The following is a 16949-nucleotide window of genomic DNA, read 5'->3' as shown; positions in this document are numbered from 1 at the left end:
GCTTCACAAGAAACCCAGCATCCTCGCCCAGATGGGGCAGGTGATCTCACAGCTTGTTTGCACTGTGAGGCCAGAGGAGAGACCTAGACCCCACCAGCAGTCACAGACTCCGGCGTGGAGGAGGGGCTGAGGACGGGTCAGTGGGCAGAGGCTGAACACATCCTTCTCCGCTCAGCTGCCCACTGCCCCTCCACAGGCCCGGTCCGTCTGGAGGGTGGGCAGGCCCGGGGCTGCGTGCTTGGGGCTCCGAGGATGAGCAGGGCCCTCGGAGTCCTCTCCTCCCACGCCCGTGAATTCTGGGCAGAGTCTAGGGCTCCTACCCTCAGGCTACCCTCAGAGAGCTGCGTGGGCAGGGGCAGTGAGGGCAGTGAAACAGCCTTCCTTCCCAGGTGGGTCTTGAAAGCTGCCAGGGAAGAGGCTCCAATAGGCCCAGAAGTGGGCAGGAAGGCCTGGGACCTGGACTCACCCTTGGGAGGCATTTGCCGAGTGGCTGTCCTTCTGCCCCAGGAATGCCTGGGTGTGCTGGGCACCCCAGCCTGGTTTTCTGGGGCTTGGGCTCTAACGGCATTTTGCCGGACAGGGGAATAGCCGGGGGAGGGCCTGGGCCCTGGGGCAGGGGCTCCCTGCCAGGTGGAACAGAAGACCGACTGTGTGCAGGACGTGCAGGCCCTGTGAACACGGAAGCCACCAGTGCCAAGCCAGCAGAGGCCCGGACGGCATCCCGAGGGGACAGCGGCGCCCTGGCCTGCCGCCTTAAGGATATCTGCATTTCAGGCAGCGAATTAACTAGAAGAGGGCGACCGGATGCTTGGCAGGGGTTGCTGGGAGGGGATGTCCACTCTCCAGCGCTCTGCAGCATGGCACCCAGAGTCTGCCCGAGTCCTCCGTGCTGGCATGGGAGCTGGGCACGGAGGACCCCTCTCCCTGGGCTCCGAAGGGCAGCTCTGCCACCCTGTGCCTCCTGGGTCTTCCTCCTGCCCTGGTCCTGGTGGGCAACCACCTGGCCGCCTCTTGACTCCTCTTGGCCCTCCCTGAGACCCTCCCGGCCTCCGGCACCAGGCGCCCGCTGCCAGGCTGTTCCGGACCCTCCCTGGACACAGGCCTCCTCCTCCATCTGTGCCTCAAAGATCTTGACCCCCCGCTCCGGGGTTGGAGAGTCACTGCAGACCCAGGCTCAGCATGGCGCCGAGAGGCCCTGTTCACAGCCCCTCAGCAAACCTGGCAAGTGTGAGCCCAGGTCCGGGCCGGGCCGGCCGTCCTCCTGACAACCGTGTACCAGGGTCTGCGTCTCAGTCCCCTGGGAGGTCTTGCGGGGTACCTTCACTGCATGTTCCCCCATTGCCTCTTCTAGGGGAGGGGAATGGGCCCCCTTGGGAGCAGCTGCCCAGTGTTGGGGGAGGGACGTCCCTGCTCCTCCTCCTGGGCCCAGCTGGGACCCAGGTGCCAAGACCACCAACCAGGAGGAGGGGCTGGAAGGGGCTCGGCCATTCTGCCCTAAACCCCGTACTTTGTTCGCGGGAAAACGGAGGCCCAGCAGGGTGGCAAGAGGCACCCCCGGCTCCTCCCGGAGCAGAGACAGGCAGGCCCCGCTCAACCCCCCGGGCCGGGAAGGGCTCTGCCCCGCCTCCTCCGCCTGCTCGGCAGCTCCCGCCCCGCGCTCCCCCGGGCATCGGCGGCGCCACCCGCTAACGGGAAGGCAGCGGCGCGGCGTAAACTTGACTCATTGCTAACACTTACAGAGGGTCACTTATTAGCGGGGCGTCCCGAGAGGCCCTGGGCGTAATGGGTTCCATCTGTGGCCGGGTGCCTGCAAAGGGCCGGGGCCTAGATGGAGCCGGAGGGGGGCGCGGGGGGCGCGGGGGGAGGACGGAGCGGGGCGCGGGGGGGGGCGCGACTTGGGAGTGTGAGGGCTGCGCTGCCCCCACGGAAACACCTGGAGGAGAGAAGGGGGGAGGGGAGGGGAGGGGCGGGGAGGGGAGGGGAGAGGCGGGGAGGGGAGGGGAGGGGAGGGGAGGGGAGGGGCTCCACACACCCGTTTGGCTGTGTGGAGGGGGACAGCCCAAACCCTGGGGAAATGTGGGCTCCCCCTACCTCTGCCTCCCCAGGGTCAGAGCAGGCCTCCCCTCTAAGAGAGCTGGACTGGGGTCCTTGCTCTGCCACCGGTACACTGTGACCCTGGGTGTGTCATCCCCACCTCGTGTCCCCATCTGTGAAATGGGAGTAGTGGCAATCCAGGCCCTCCTGGTCCCAGGGCCGGGGGCTGCGGCTCTGAGGGTGCAGTGGAAGGCCCACCTGCCCGCACCAGCCACCAGCCCCTGGGAAATGAAAGCTGCTGGAATCTTGCCTGGAGGCAAATGACCTCCCACCCCCGTTGGAATCAGGACCCTCCTGTGGCCCCGGCCCACCTGCATGTTGGCACCTGCCTGGGAACGGGGCGGGCGGGGGGTTCGGGGCTGCGGCCAGGGCCTCTCCTCTTACACCCCTCCCCCATTCTGGATCTTGGCCAAGATCCCGGAATGGTGGGCTGGGAGGTCGCCTTATCCTACTCCATGCTGCAGATGGGGAAACTGAGGCCAGGGGCACGACGCCAGCTCTCCACTGTGGTGGGGTGGAGCCACTGCACACCTGCTCGCCGGTCCTGCGGGCAAAAGGCTTCTGCCTGCAGGGAGGGCACAGCGCCTCCAGGCCTGCACCCGACAGCCCGAGTCTTGGCTTTATCTGCAGGCCACACTCCTGCCCTGATTCCCATCCCTACACCTGGAGCGTGACCTTGGAGTGCTCCTGCCAGATTGTCAGGGGTCAGAAGCCCTGGAGGGACATCTCCCACACCCTCGTCAAAGCTGCCTGAAGCAGGGACGGTCAGGGGCCTGCTGAAGCCCAGACCCGGGGGCACTGGCTCCACCAGCCCTCAGCAACCCACCACCCTGTCATGCCATCCTGCTTGGACAGCGGCCTGAGCTGGGGGCAGGACGGGGGCAGGACGGGGGCAGGGAGGGGGATCGTGTCCACTGAGACCCCCGCCCAGCCACCAGCAGGCTCCTTCGTCAGCCTGGATCAGCCTCACTGTGACCTCGGTCCCCTAGAACCTGGCCGGGCTCGGCTGATGTCAGGAATGGATTGCAGGGGGCTCTCGGCCTGGGAGTCGGGGCTGCACTGGGGCCTGGGGTCAGGGAGCAGCAGCTGGCTGGCGCCGAGGGTGGCGGGACGGGTGGGCACAGCTCCCTCCTTCCCTGGACCCAGATGAGCAGGTCTTCCCCTAATGGGGCGCCCTGTGGGCAGAGGCACAGCTGTTCAATTTCAGCTAAACCCAGACCAGGGACTGCAGTGGTTGAGACAGGGATGTCCCCTCTGACCGCCTGCGTGGCTCCTCAGGGTAGGTCTCCGTGGGACCTTCTCAAAAGCCCAGCATCTCTGGCCTGTGACCCACAGGGGTCTTCGTGTGGCCATGGGGACTAGAGGGCCCTGGAGAGGCAGTAAGTGAAGGCCACTCGGCCAGGGCCATGTGTCACGTTCACCTTGCCCGCAGCCAGGCTCAGAAACTGGAGTGGCTCCTCCCGAGTGAGTCTCCGGGTTGCGGGGGCAGGAGGAGGTGCCCACCTATGTCCCCTCCCCCAGGGAGAGGAAGGCAGATTCAATAAAGTAACCCAGCAACTTCCGGGACCGAGAAGGGCCGGGATCCCCAACACCTGGATTCCAAGTTGGGGAGACGTCTGGATTCACCGAGGGGCCAGGCCAGCCCCGTGGCAGCAGGAAGGGCACCGAGATGTCCCTTTAAAATCACTGCACGAGAGCGGGCCTCTGTCCAGTGGGTGACCCCAACACAACCAGGGCCCGGCCTCAGGCCCCATTCTCACGTGTGGGGAGCAGGACCCAGTAAGGGGTGGGGGGAGGTGGCTCCCAGCAGAGGGTGGAGGGTGGACCCCCCTGAGTGAGGGGTGGGATGAGGGTGGACCCCCCCGAGTGAGGGGTGGGGGGAGGTGGCTCCCAGCAGAGGGTGGAGGGCAGACCCCCCCGGGTGAGGGGTGGGATGAAGGTGGACCCCCCCGGGTGAGGGGTGGGGGGAGAGGCCCCCAGCCCGAGGGTGGAGGGTGCCTTCCCCAAGCTCCCACAGTGCCCCCGTGTGGCCGAGAGGAGCGCTGCAGGGGCTGCTGGTCACGCTCTTGCAGAAGGGAGTCTGGGGCTGGGGGCTGGACGGCATCAGGGAACGGTGCTGGGTGGAAAGACGCGTGTCCACAGCGTGAAGGCGCCAGCATCCGCCCGCAGGGCTCTCTGAGCCCTCCATTTGCAAACGTTTTCACATCCACCGTCCTGACCTGCACTGGAGGCCTCAGCCTCAGGGGTGAGGAAGGCGAGGCTTGGCACCTTGGAGGCTTGCTCAAGGGCGCCCACTCAGCAGCAGTGTCAGGCCTGGGACCCAGCCTTGGGTCCCAACAGGTGCACGAGGCTCATCACTGAGGTGCCTTCCCAGCGGCGGTGTCTGGACTTGGCCCCTCTGGTCTCCGCCCCTGTGTGCCTCCTCCCCAGCCTGAGACAAGGGCAGGGAAGCAGACAGCTTCTGGGCTGGGCCGGGTGGCAGCCCCTTTCCTCCTGCCTCAGAGCCCGGCGGGGCCTCCCAGATCTCCGGGCGGTGGGGTCTGGCCTTGCCAGGAGCAGGCCCGGCCTGAAGCACACATTTGAGGGCAGGGCCTCTGGCCAAGTGCAGCCACCGGACGTCTGCCTGCCGTCCTACCGCAGCCTGGCCCACCGCAGAGAGGGCCGCGGGTCGAGGCCTCCTGCCAGGCTCACTTCCTTAGGAAAAAGAGTTTTTCTGTGCCTGGGATAACACCTGGCCTCTGAGATGCTGTATTTCAGCAACTTCTCAGTGGAAGCCTCTGTTTGTTGGGCACTCCGGGCCTGGGCATCGTCAGGAGGGGAGCAGGCCTCTGTGGGCGTCAGTTTGCTCTGCGGGTGATGATAAATCTAGGCCACCCCTGCAGGCAGGACCCAGCCAGGCACTGAGGCAGAGATTGCGGGTGGGGAGAGACAACTTCTCCTTCCTTTCTATGCCCCCAGCACAACGCTTGGCACACGACTGAGCCCTCAGCCAGAACTGCCTGAGGGCTGAATCGCTGATGGCAAAATGACTCAGAACAAGGAAGGCCAGGAGGGCAGGGACCCTGTCTTTCCTGTTTCTCGCAGTGTCCCTGGCGCCCACGCAGGCTTCCTGGGGGAGATGGGATAAGAAAGAACCCACCAGCTAGACAGCCTGGGCACTGTGTCCATGTGGAGGGAGCCGTGGAAGCAAAGGTTGAGGGGTGTGTCTCCGGGGGTCCGTGCAGGGCCTGGGGGGCAGTGGGATGGGGTGGGGGGGCAGGGGAGGAATCTGGAGCTGGACTGTGAGACCCTCAAAGTTCTGTGGACGGTTGTGGGGCCCGATCCTTGGATGTGGGGCCCGATCCTTGGATGTGGGGCTGCCGGGGGTTCCTGAGCGGGAGGTTGGCCCGTGCCGTTAGCACAGTGACCCCAGCTGTGTCCGACAAGACCTGGCGTGGCCTGGGGGATCTGGAGGTGGGCTGAACGTCTGCCTCTGGCTTCCTTGTGACAGTGTGGGGCTCGGTGACGGGCACATGGCCTAGCCACTGGGACACCAGCCGTCGCTCCTGTCCTGGGCTGGGACTCAAGACCTGGGCCCTTGGGGTCTCCTGAGTGATAAGAGTGTCCTTCATTGGCTCATGGGATGGCCGGGACCGCTAGATAGCTGCAAAGTGGGGGCTGGTTACCAGAAAGACTGGGGCACAATGAGAGCGTGGGCGCTTTCAGCCCGGGGAGAGGAGAGGAGTCGTCTCTGGAGCTGATCACCAATGGCCAATGACTTAATGAATTTTGCCTAATGAAGGTTCTGTAAAAACCCCAAACCACAGGGCTGGGCAGGCTGGGTTGCTGATTGCAAGTCAGTGCTGTGGTGGGTGCTGTGCCCAGGGCCCTGGGGGCTCCCTACCTGAAGGCAGAGCCGTGGGTGAGTGGGTGCCCAGGGGCCTGGAGGCGCCACACCAGCCCCCTCACCTTGACCCAGGCACTTCTCCCTCTGGCTAGTCCTGAGTTGTGTCCTTTATAATAAACCCGTAATCAAGTGGGAACGTCACTTCCGGAGTTCAGTGAGCTGTTCCAGCAAATTATCGAGTTGAGCAGGGAGCTGTAAGAACCCCTAATTCTTGGCCGGTCACACAGAAGTACAGAAGGCCAAGACTTGTGATTGGCATCTCAGGTGGGGCTCTGTGGGATTGAGTCCCTGAGCTGTGGGTCCGTGCCCACGCGGGATAGGCAGGGTCTGAACTGGATTGAATGGGCGGTTCTGTGGGACTGAGTCCCTGAGCTGTGGGTCCGTGCCCACGCGGGATAGGCAGGGTCTGAACTGGATTGAATGGGCGGTTCTGTGGGACTGAGTCCCTGAGCTGTGGGTCCGTGCCCACGCGGGATAGGCAGGGTCTGAACTGGATTGAATGGGCGGTTCTGTGGGACTGAGTCCCTGAGCTGTGGGTCCGTGCCCACGGGGGATAGGCAGGGTCTGAACTGGATTGAATGGGCGGTTCTGTGGGACTGAGCCCCTGAGCTGTGGGTCTGTGCCCACGGGGGATACGCAGGGTCTGAACTGGATTGAATGGGCGGTTCTGTGGGACTGAGTCCCTGAGCTGTGGGTCCGTGCCCACGCGGGATAGGCAGGGTCTGAACTGGGTTGAACTGCAGGACAGCTAGCTGGTGTCCAGAGAGCTGGAGAACTGGTCAGTGTCAGGAAGAACCCCACATTTGGTGTTACAAGTGGTGTGAGTAATAGCAGTTCGGACAGATAAAGCCTTGCTGGGAGGGATGTGCGTGCATCAGACAGGAAGGCGGCACGACGGGTCCTCACTTTTAAAACTAAAGCTAGACCGTCCGCACAATCCAGCCACCCAGTCTGGGCTTCTGCCCGGAGGAATTTAAAGCGGAGGCTCGAAGAAATATTTGTACCCCAGAGTTCACAGCAGCATTTTCACAACAGCCGGCAGGTGGGAGCCACCAGACGCCCATTCACAGATGAATGGGTAAGCAGAGTGTGGTCCTCCCTGAGGAGAATATTACTCAGCCTGTAAAAGGGAGGAAACGCTGGCGCCTGCTACAACGGCTCGAGGGGGTTTTGCTCAGTGAAATAAACCAGCCACGAGGGGCAAATGCCGTCTGGTCCCCCTGGACGAGGCTGCCGCAGTCGCCAAGTCCACAGAAGACGCAGAGACTGGGACGCTGGGGGGAGGGGGAGGGGGCGCGACGGGGGACGGGGAGTGCATGTGACGGGGAGGGGGGCAGAGTCTCAGTTTGGGAAAACGGAAGTTCTGGGGCGCAACTCGGTGGCTCACATCTGTAATTCTAGCACTTTGTAAGGTCGAGGCGGGCGCATTGCTTGAGGTCAGGAATTTGAGACCCTCCTGGCCACCAGGCTGGAGTGCAGCAGTGCCATCTCAGCTCACTGCAACCTCCGCTTCCTGGGTTCAAGCGATTCTCTTGCCTCAGCCTCCCAAGTAGCTGGGATTACAGGCACCCACCACCATGCCTGGCTAATTTTTGTATTTTCTGTAGAGACAAGGTTTCACCATGTTGACCAAGCTGGTCTCAAACTCCTGACCTCAGGCAATCCGCCCACCTCAACCTCCCAAAGTGCTGGGATTACAGATGTGAGCCATTGCACCCAGCCAGAAAAAAGAAATTTTTAAAAAGGCTGAATAATCAATGAGCCAAGCACAAATTTCCAGAAGTTAGATGAAGAATAAACCCAGAGAAACGGAAAGCAAAGGCAGAATGAATGCGTAGGGTAATGAAACACAAGATAAAGTCCTGTGAGGAGGACCAGTACGCGGCTAGCGTCAGAATCGAGAAGCGGATGCTACGGCACGGCAGCCACGGCACGGCAGCCACGGCATGGCAGCCACGTCACGGCAGCCACGGCACAGCAGCCACAGCACAGCAGCCACGTCATGGCAGCCACGTCACGGCAGCCACAGCACAGCAGCCACGGCACGGCAGCCATGTCCTCCCGCTGTGCCCAGGACTTGGGTTCCGGACTCAAGGCTGTCTGGAGTCCTGGGAAACCCCTGCCTCAAGTGCCCCAGCAAACAGGGACAGCTGGTTACCCCACAGCAGATCCTGCAGACATCTGGCAGACAGGAAGAAGATATTGTGAGCAACTTTTGCCAATAAATTCAAAAATTTAGATATATGGACAAATTCCTAGAAAAATCGTGTTAATCAAAACTAAGCCAAGAGAACTGGAGTCGGAGGAGGCCCCAGCTCTGAGGTGACTGGGCCTTCCTGCGCTGGGCTCCTCGTCCGGGATTCTGTGCGCCCGCCCTTCTCCATCGGCTGCGGGCTGGGTGCGGGAGATTCCGAGGATGGTCACACCCCCACCCTCGAGGCAATCACACATAGTTCCCCCCTTCATGTGTAATTTCAGGGGTCTTTGCACCCCCTAGATCTGACTTGCTCACCCCAGGGCGGGGGTTGATAGTCTCCAAGCCTGCTCCCTTGCATCCAATTCCAGCTGGGGTGGGGACATTCTGGGTCGGGGGTATTCTGGGGCGGGGGACATTCTGGGGTGGGGGGTATTCTGGGGTGGGGGGTATTCTGGGTCGGGGGTATTCTGGGGCGGGGGGCATTCTGGGGTGGGGGTATTCTGGGGCGGGGGACATTCTGGGGCGGGGGTATTCTGGGGCGGGGGGCATTCTGGGGCGGGGGACATTCTGGGGCGGGGGTATTCTGGGGCGGGGGGCATTCTGGGGCAGGGGTATTCTGGGGCGGGGGACATTCTGGGTCGGGGGTATTCTGGGGTGGGTGACATTCTGGGGCGGGGGGCATTCTGTGGCGGGGGTATTCTGGGGCGGGGGTATTCTGGGGTGGGGGATATTCTGGGGCGGGGGTATTCTGGGGTGGAGGACATTCTGGGTCGGGGGCATTCTGGGGTGGGGGGTATTCTGGGGTGGGGGGTATTCTGGGGTGGGGGATATTCTGGGGCGGGGGATATTCTGGGGCGGGGGCATTCTGGGGTGGGGGGTATTCTGGGGTGGGGGACATTCTGGGTCGGGGGCATTCTGGGGTGGGAGGTATTCTGGGGTGGAGGACATTCTGGGTCAGGGGTATTCTGGGGTGGGGGACATTCTGGGTCGGGGGCATTCTGGGGTGGGGGGTATTCTGGGGTGGGGGATATTCTGGGGTGGGGGATATTCTGGGGTGGGGGATATTCTGGGGCGGGGGTATTCTGGGGTGGAGGACATTCTGGGTCGGGGGCATTCTGGGGTGGGGGGTATTCTGGGGTGGAGGACATTCTGGGTCAGGGGTATTCTGGGGTGGGGGACATTCTGGGTCGGGGGCATTCTGGGGTGGGGGGTATTCTGGGGTGGGGGATATTCTGGGGTGGGGGATATTCTGGGGCGGGGGACATTCTGGGTCGGGGGTATTCTGGGGTGGGGGGCATTCTGGGGCGGGGGGCATTCTGTGGTGGGGGTATTCTGGGGCGGGGGGTATTCTGGAGTGGGGGATATTCTGGGGCGGGGGTATTCTGGGGTGGAGGACATTCTGGGTCGGGGGCATTCTGGGGCGGGGGGTATTCTGGGGTGGGGGATATTCTGGGGTGGGGGGATATTCTGGGGCGGGGGGTATTCTGGGGTGGAGGACATTCTGGGTCGGGGGCATTCTGGGGCGGGGGGCATTCTGGGGTGGGGGATATTCTGGGGCGGGGAGTATTCTGGGGTGGAGGACATTCTGGGTCGGGGGCATTCTGGGGTGGGGGGTATTCTGGGGTGGGGGATATTCTGGGGTGGGGGATATTCTGGGGCGGGGAGTATTCTGGGGTGGAGGACATTCTGGGTCGGGGGCATTCTGGGGTGGGGGGTATTCTGGGGTGGAGGACATTCTGGGTCAGGGGTATTCTGGGGTGGGGGACATTCTGGGTCGGGGGCATTCTGGGGTGGGGGGTATTCTGGGGTGGGGGACATTCTGGGTCAGGGGTATTCTGGGGTGGGGGACATTCTGGGTCGGGGGCATTCTGGGGTGGGGGGTATTCTGGGGTGGAGGACATTCTGGGTCAGGGGTATTCTGGGGTGGGGGACATTCTGGGTCGGGGGCATTCTGGGGTGGGGGGTATTCTGGGGTGGGGGATATTCTGGGGTGGGGGATATTCTGGGGCGGGGGTATTCTGGGGTGGAGGACATTCTGGGTCGGGGGCATTCTGGGGTGGGGGGTATTCTGGGGTGGGGGATATTCTGGGGTGGGGGATATTCTGGGGCGGGGGACATTCTGGGTCGGGGGTATTCTGGGGTGGGGGGCATTCTGGGGCGGGGGGCATTCTGTGGTGGGGGTATTCTGGGGCGGGGGGTATTCTGGGGTGGAGGACATTCTGGGTCGGGGGCATTCTGGGGCGGGGGGTATTCTGGGGTGGGGGATATTCTGGGGTGAGGGATATTCTGGGGCGGGGGATATTCTGGGGCGGGGAGTATTCTGGGGTGGAGGACATTCTGGGTTGGGGGCATTCTGGGGTGGGGGGTATTCTGGGGTGGGGGATATTCTGGGGTGGGGGATATTCTGGGGCGGGGGATATTCTGGGGCGGGGAGTATTCTGGGGTGGAGGACATTCTGGGTCGGGGGCATTCTGGGGTCGGGGGTATTCTGGGGTGGAGGACATTCTGGGTCAGGGGTATTCTGGGGTGGGGGACATTCTGGGGTGGGGGACATTCCGTGGAGGGGGTATTCTGGGGTGGGGGACATTCTGGGATGGGGGTATTCTGGGGCGGGGGGCATTCTGGGGTGGGGGACATTCTGGGGTGGGGGTATTCTGGTGTGGGGACGTTCTAGGGTGGGGGTATTCTGGGGTAGGGGACATTCTGGGGTGGGGGTATTCTGGGGCAGGGGCATTCTGGGGCGGGGCATTCTGGGGCGCTATGCAGAAGTTGCTGGGGGGCTTCCAGAGGAGGGGAGAGCAGCCATGGCTGGAGGGAGAGGGATGTCACAGAGGGTCCTCGGGGCCTGGGAGCATGCTCACCCTCCGTCCAGAGCCTCCACCCCTGGTCACGGGGGAGGCTCCTGCATCCTCCAGCCATAGCCTTCCCCAGGCCCTGCCATCTCCCAGGCTGTAGCTGGAGGGTGGAGGGTCCCCATGGTTGTGCCGCCGTCTGGACAGCTGATCTGGGCATCTGGCGCCCGCCTGCTGCCTGCTCACGCTGGGGTGATGGCATCAAGATCTCAATCACCACAGCAGAAATAACAGCTGTCAGCCAGGCGGGCAGAGCTGACCTCACTGGGGCCTTTGCGGCTTCCGGATGAGATTCCCGGGGACGGTGGGAATTTGGGGGCAGGCAAAGCGTCCCTCAGCCTAATTAGCAGAGCACTCATATCATGCCACTGCCTGATGTCAGCGCTGGCCTGAGTTTCCTCCTGAAACCAGCCGTTAGCTGCAGCAGCCTGCGACGACCCTTCAGCCTCGGCTCTCCTGACATCCGCGGGGATGGGAATCCTCACAGGGCCGCAGGGTCCAGTAACTGCCGTGTGCCGGCCTCCTCGCTCCAGCCTCCGTTCGCCAGCCCCGCTCTCAGAATTGGAGGAGCCGACACCCAGGCGGGGCTGGCCGAGCTCCAGGCGGGGGAGGTGGAGCCGTCCCACGGCACCTGTGCCTGTGGCATCTCCTGATTCAGACATCCTGCCCTCGCGTCCTCCCGCCGCCTGTGTGTGCACACCTGCCTCTACCCTGCTACTCGGTCACCCACAGCACCGTGACCGACCCTCCCGCTCTCTTTTCAGCTGACCTGCATTGTTTGGGGAGGGCCACGTCAGCCTGCGTGGCAGTTTTGAGATGTTGAGAGCTGGGTTAACAAGCCACACTGATTAAGCCAGTTCGTCAGGGGTTCCCTGGGATCAACTGGAGGTAGGGCTGCCTGGCTGCTGTGGCCAGGACCAGGTGACGTCACTGCAGGGAGGACGGATGTGTGAGGTCTGCGGGGTGTGGCCACAGGCTGGGCTCTAGGTGGGCTCTGGGAAGGAGGGAGGCGAGGGGACAGGGACACGGACAGTTCCCAGCCACTGTTGTCACGCACCGGGTGCTATGAAGACGGAACCAGAACATCTGGAACCACAGAATAGTCGCCGGGCCTAAGCCACGGCCTCCCGCAAATGTGCATGACGGGAGCCCCGCCCACGGACGTCCCCCGGCCCCCACGCTTTGCCGTGGGAGGGCAGTGAACGAGGTCCCAGAATGTCAGTGCCGGGCTGTTTGCCCCTCCCTACCCCAGCGTGCAGCCTGCAAACCTCCTGGACACCCACAGCCAGCAGCGGCCCGAGCTCGCTCTCCCCAGGCCCGCGTGTGTGTGCGGGTGTGCCTGCTTTGCACTGTGAGGGCCTGCACACTCAAGATGAACATGTGAGCGGGCAGAAAGTGCCCCTGGAGCCAGCAAGCTGCCGCCTGGCCGCCCCCGCTCTGTGCCGCATCCCTTCCTGGTGGCAGGCTCTCAGGAGGGTGCAGGGAAGCGGCTGCCCCACTGACCTGGATCACGGCGTCCAGCCCCAGTGGGGGCTGTTGGGAGGCGTCTCCGCTGCCATGGTCACTGGAGGCCGAGCTCATTGCAGCCCAGAGCGCTGGACCCCGGAGGAGGTCTGGCTCTGCTCTCCGGCACGTCTGCTCTGACTGGCCAGGACCTCCTAGTTGCCCAGGACCCACACCTGTGTGGCCCCTGGCTCTGCAGTCCCGAGCCTGGGCACCCAGCTGCCCTCGCCCTATGGGTGCGACAGTGTGGCCAGCTAAGCCCATAGGCGTTGCTGTGGCGACCAGGACGCTGAGAGCTGGGTTTCCCTGGAAACAGGAGTGTGGAACGCTGTTGGCTGGAAGCGGTTTTCCCTGGAGACCTGAAGACGCCCAGGTGAAACTGTCTACCTGAGCTACGGCACCTGGGAGGGGCTGGCCTCTCCCCAGACACCCCTCCCCAGATGCCTCTCCGCAGACACCCCTCCCGCGTGCGCTCCCGGGGGGCTGTGTGCTTGCTGGGCTCACAGCAGGGAGGGGCAGCAGGTGGTCACTGTTTCCCTTGATCTGGACTAAGGAACTATGACTTTTTAAAGACATTTGTCAAAGAATGGAGGGATAGTCACAGGTGATGGACTGAGGCCTGGGGAGGGACGCTGCCTGCCTGAGGGGCAATGGAACGTCGTCTTCCTGGCCTTGTGCCTGGAGTTGGACTTCCCGCTAGGGTCTTTCAGAGGCACCTGCACAGACACGCTGGCCGCTGGGCACCCACACAGCCGGGCACCCATACAGCTGGCCACAGGCGTCTTTTCCTGTCTAGCACCTGCAGGGGATGTGCCTTGGACAGAACCCAAAGAGACTGTGACTCAGGGCGGCCCCAGGGAGCCACTCCTCCCAAGCAGTCACTGGCTGTCCTTGTGGACAGTCTGCTCTGCCAGGTATAGACTTGGCTCTGAGGAGGAGGCACGGGTCCCGGGGGGCACAGAGTCACCGAATGAGCCAAGACAGTGATGGAAGGCGGGAGAGATCTCACGGTGATTACGGCAGACGGGCAGCCCTGGAGGCCAGGAGGCTGGGGTGGAGGGCGCCACGTCTGTCCACCCCACCCTCTCCTGCGGAGTTGCCCTGCACGTGAACTGTCTTCAGAGGGCACAGAGGTGCCACCCTGTCTGGCACACAGCAGCCGCATGGCACCATCCCACTCCCATCTGTTGGGCAGGGGTGGAGGCTGGCGAGGCAGGTGGCCGCTGCAGGAGGACGATGCACGTGGTATCATTTTCAAGGTCTCTTCCACTCGCCTGAGAGGGGAGGCCAGCTGGACACATGTACGGGGTTTTAGGGGGGACGGGTAGGTCCTGAGAGGTTCTGTGGGGTGGGAGAGGGGACCTTGCTCCCCTCCCAACCCGTGTTTATCCATAGGAGGGGTTGCCGGCGGATGCTGCCATGGGCAGGCCCTGGGGGCCCTGGGTCCTGGGAGGGGCTGCAGGGCTGGCTTCGGATCCCGCCTTCTGGTGCTTTCTGCACAGTGAAGAAAGACGCCGGGGGAAAGATCCCTGCCGGGGGAAAGGCCCCTGCCTGGGGACCGGAGGGGGCTTGGGGCTACCGTCCTGCCCGGGGATCCAAAGGTAAGAGCCCAAGCCATAAAGCGCTTAGAAGAAAACGCAGGGACAAGCTTTGCGGCACAGGATTTGGCGGTGACTTCTTGGATATGGCATGAAATCCGCAGACAGTGAAAGAAACAGATAAATTGAACTGATTCAGAACTTAAAACTGTGTATCAAAGGATGCTATGAGGAAAGTGAAAAGCTGCGAAACGGGAGAAAATATTTACCCACCTTATATCTGACAGGGGATTGGCATTCAGAATGTGTAAAGAATCCCGGCCACGTGCAGTGGCTCACACCTGTAACCCCAGCGCTGTGGGAGGCTGAGGCAGGTGGGTCACCTGAGGTCGGGAGTCTGAGACCAGCCTGGCCAACACGGCAAAACCCTGTGTCTACTAAAAAAATTCAAAAAAATTAGGCGTGGTGATGTGTGCCTGTAATTCCAGCTACGAAGGAGGCTGGGGCCGGAGAATTGCTTGAATCCAGGAGGCGGAGGTTACAGTGAGCTGAGATTGCGCCACTGCACTCCAGCCTGAATGAAAGTGAGACTCTATCCAGCAAAAAAAGAGAAAGAATTCCTACAACCCAACAACAAGAAAACAAACAGCACAATTAAAAATGAGCAAAAGGCTGGGCCCGGTGGCTCATGTCTGTAATCCCAGCACTTTGGGAGGCTGAGGCGGGCAGATCACAAGGTCAAGAGATCAAGACCAGCCTGGCCAACATGGTCAAACCCTGTCTCTACTAAAAATACAAAAATTAGCCGAGCGTGGTGGCGGGCACCTGCAATCCCACCTACTCAGAGGCTGAGGCAGGAGAATCTCTTGAACCCAGGAGGCGGAGGTTGCAGTGAGCTGAGATTGCGCCACTGCACTCCAGCCTGGCAACAGAGCGAGACTCTGTCTCAAAAAACAAAACAAAAACAAAAGAACCCACAAAAGAGCAAAGGACTTGAACAGACATTTCTCCAAAGAAGAGACACACACGGCCAAAAGGTATGTGAAGCCACCCAGAGTCACCTCATCAGAGAAATGCAAATCAGAACCACAGCGAGTCATCACCTCACAAGCCCCGGGATGGCTCTCGGGAAGAAAGCGGAGGAGGAGTGCTGGGGAGGACGTGGCGAGGCCGGGGCTCTCGTGCTCGGCGGTGGGAACGGGGTGGCAGACGCTCAGAAAATTGGAGTTCCCATGTGACCCAGCAGCCCACATCTGTGCAGAGACTCGAGAGATGCTCAGACCCCGTGTTCACAGCAGCAATTGTGCCACCGCCGATGGCAGAAGGAGCCCAGGTGTCTGCCGACAGGTGACTCGTAACGGGGAGACCCCATAAGCACCGAGGCAGGAGCAAAAGACCTCAGCCTATCTCCATAGAAATAATGAAGGAAGTAACCAGAAATACAACCGTAGTGATTATTAGCTATTCGTATGTGACTTAGTTATTCACAGGTGATCTTAATTCTTTTACTAACGCCTCTCAGGCCGGAAGTGTGAACCTGGGGTGACATTGTGAAATGAGTGACACTGAGGCAAGATGCTCTAAGCCTCTGTCACGCCCACTTAGGGGCTGCTGGAGGGCGCCCGGGCTGTGGAAAGCACCTGCTGCTTACCAGCTAGGGGAGGAGACGTCCAAGATGGCCGAGACATCTTCCTGGGGAGGTCAGGAGAAAACGCCGCTCCTCCAGGCTCTTGCCTCAGGCCTGACGGCTGTCAGGAGGCCCACAGACCTCCGGGGCTTAACCGTCTCTATGTGACGCTGTGCTTCAGTGGTCACGTTCCACGTCCACTCTCATGTGCTGCTTCTGCACCTGGTTCCTTTTTTCTTAGAAGAGATAAACGGCAATTGTAACATAAATCTTAATGTTTTAGTTCTTTCTCGGTAAGATGGAAAAGGAGCTGACGCACTGTGCTCCTTACCTCACTTCGGGCGCCAGAAATTCCTGAGCCCCCACCTGAATGACACGTGATGTATGTGACCCTGTCACTGCCACGCCCCATCCACCCTGCCCCCAGTCTCCGACCACCAAGGCCACGCCCTACCTACCCTGCCCCCGGATTTGCAGCTCAATAAAAGTGGGAGCGTCCGGGCACTCGCGGCCACTGCTGGTCTCCGGGATCTGGTGGCAGTGGACCCCGGGGCCCAACTCTCTTTTCTCCGTCTCTGTGTCTCGTGTCTTTTATTTCTACAATTTCTCGTCTCCTCACCAGCCGGGAGCGGCTCACAGAACCGTGTAGGGCTGGACCCTACAGTGACTGACACACAAAATGAGGTCCACCCCCACCGTGGGACGTTACTCAGCCTTTGAAGGGAAGGAAACTCTCACACGTGCCAGTCTGGAAGATCCGTGAGGACACGGCGCCGAGCGCTTGCCTGAGGTCCGGGAGCGTCCGAGCCCGGGAACCGGGAGGTGGAGCGGCCAGGGCTGGGGCAGGGGCGGGAGTCGGGGCTGAACGGGGCCGAGCCTCGGTTTGGAAGATGAGACCAGCTCTGGAGACCCCAGTGACGATGGGCACACCAGCACCTTGGCGTGAACGTTCTTCGTGGCGCTGAGCCGCACACTTAAGCGTGGACAAGATGGTAAAAGGTGTGTTTATTTACCAAAATGTAAAACACTAAACTCCAACAAGCAAAGCAAAACAAAAACCCACTGCGGCCAGCGCCTGGGGACACCTGGAGGTCCCCGCCCGGCTGCCGTTTCCAGGGCCAGCGCCTGGGGACACCTGGGGGTCCCCGCCCGGCTGCTGTTTCCAGGGGAGCTGGGGCCCATGGTCCGGCCTGAGCCTGCGACTGGAGCCCGGCGTACCCAGGTGAGTGGTCTCCATGTCCACTGCCCCCTC

General features: G+C 62.0%; 1 protein-coding gene across 1 annotated transcript in view; it reads right to left on the bottom strand.

The window, feature by feature from the left end:
- The window catches only part of CROCC2 (ciliary rootlet coiled-coil, rootletin family member 2), an 87141-nt gene extending 71818 nt beyond the window's left edge, over positions 1 to 15323 (bottom strand). Inside the window, 11 exon segments of the mRNA XM_064383457.1 lie at positions 2626 to 2784; positions 2786 to 2867; positions 3286 to 3301; positions 5068 to 5203; positions 7189 to 7200; positions 11166 to 11325; positions 12302 to 12378; positions 12533 to 12838; positions 13249 to 13346; positions 13912 to 14061; positions 15179 to 15323. Of these exon segments, the coding sequence (XP_064239527.1) occupies positions 2626 to 2784; positions 2786 to 2867; positions 3286 to 3301; positions 5068 to 5203; positions 7189 to 7200; positions 11166 to 11325; positions 12302 to 12378; positions 12533 to 12838; positions 13249 to 13346; positions 13912 to 14061; positions 15179 to 15323 (1341 nt within the window).
- Positions 15324 to 16949: the final 1626 nt, after the last annotated feature.

The sequence above is a fragment of the Aotus nancymaae genome, unplaced genomic scaffold, assembly GCF_030222135.1.
Source record: "Aotus nancymaae isolate 86718 unplaced genomic scaffold, 86718_ANA_hifiasm-v0.15.2.pri h1tg000031l, whole genome shotgun sequence".
Lineage (NCBI taxonomy): Eukaryota > Metazoa > Chordata > Mammalia > Primates > Aotidae > Aotus > Aotus nancymaae.
Note: the sequence above shows the minus strand (reverse complement) of the source record. Positions and strands in the feature narration are given on the sequence as shown.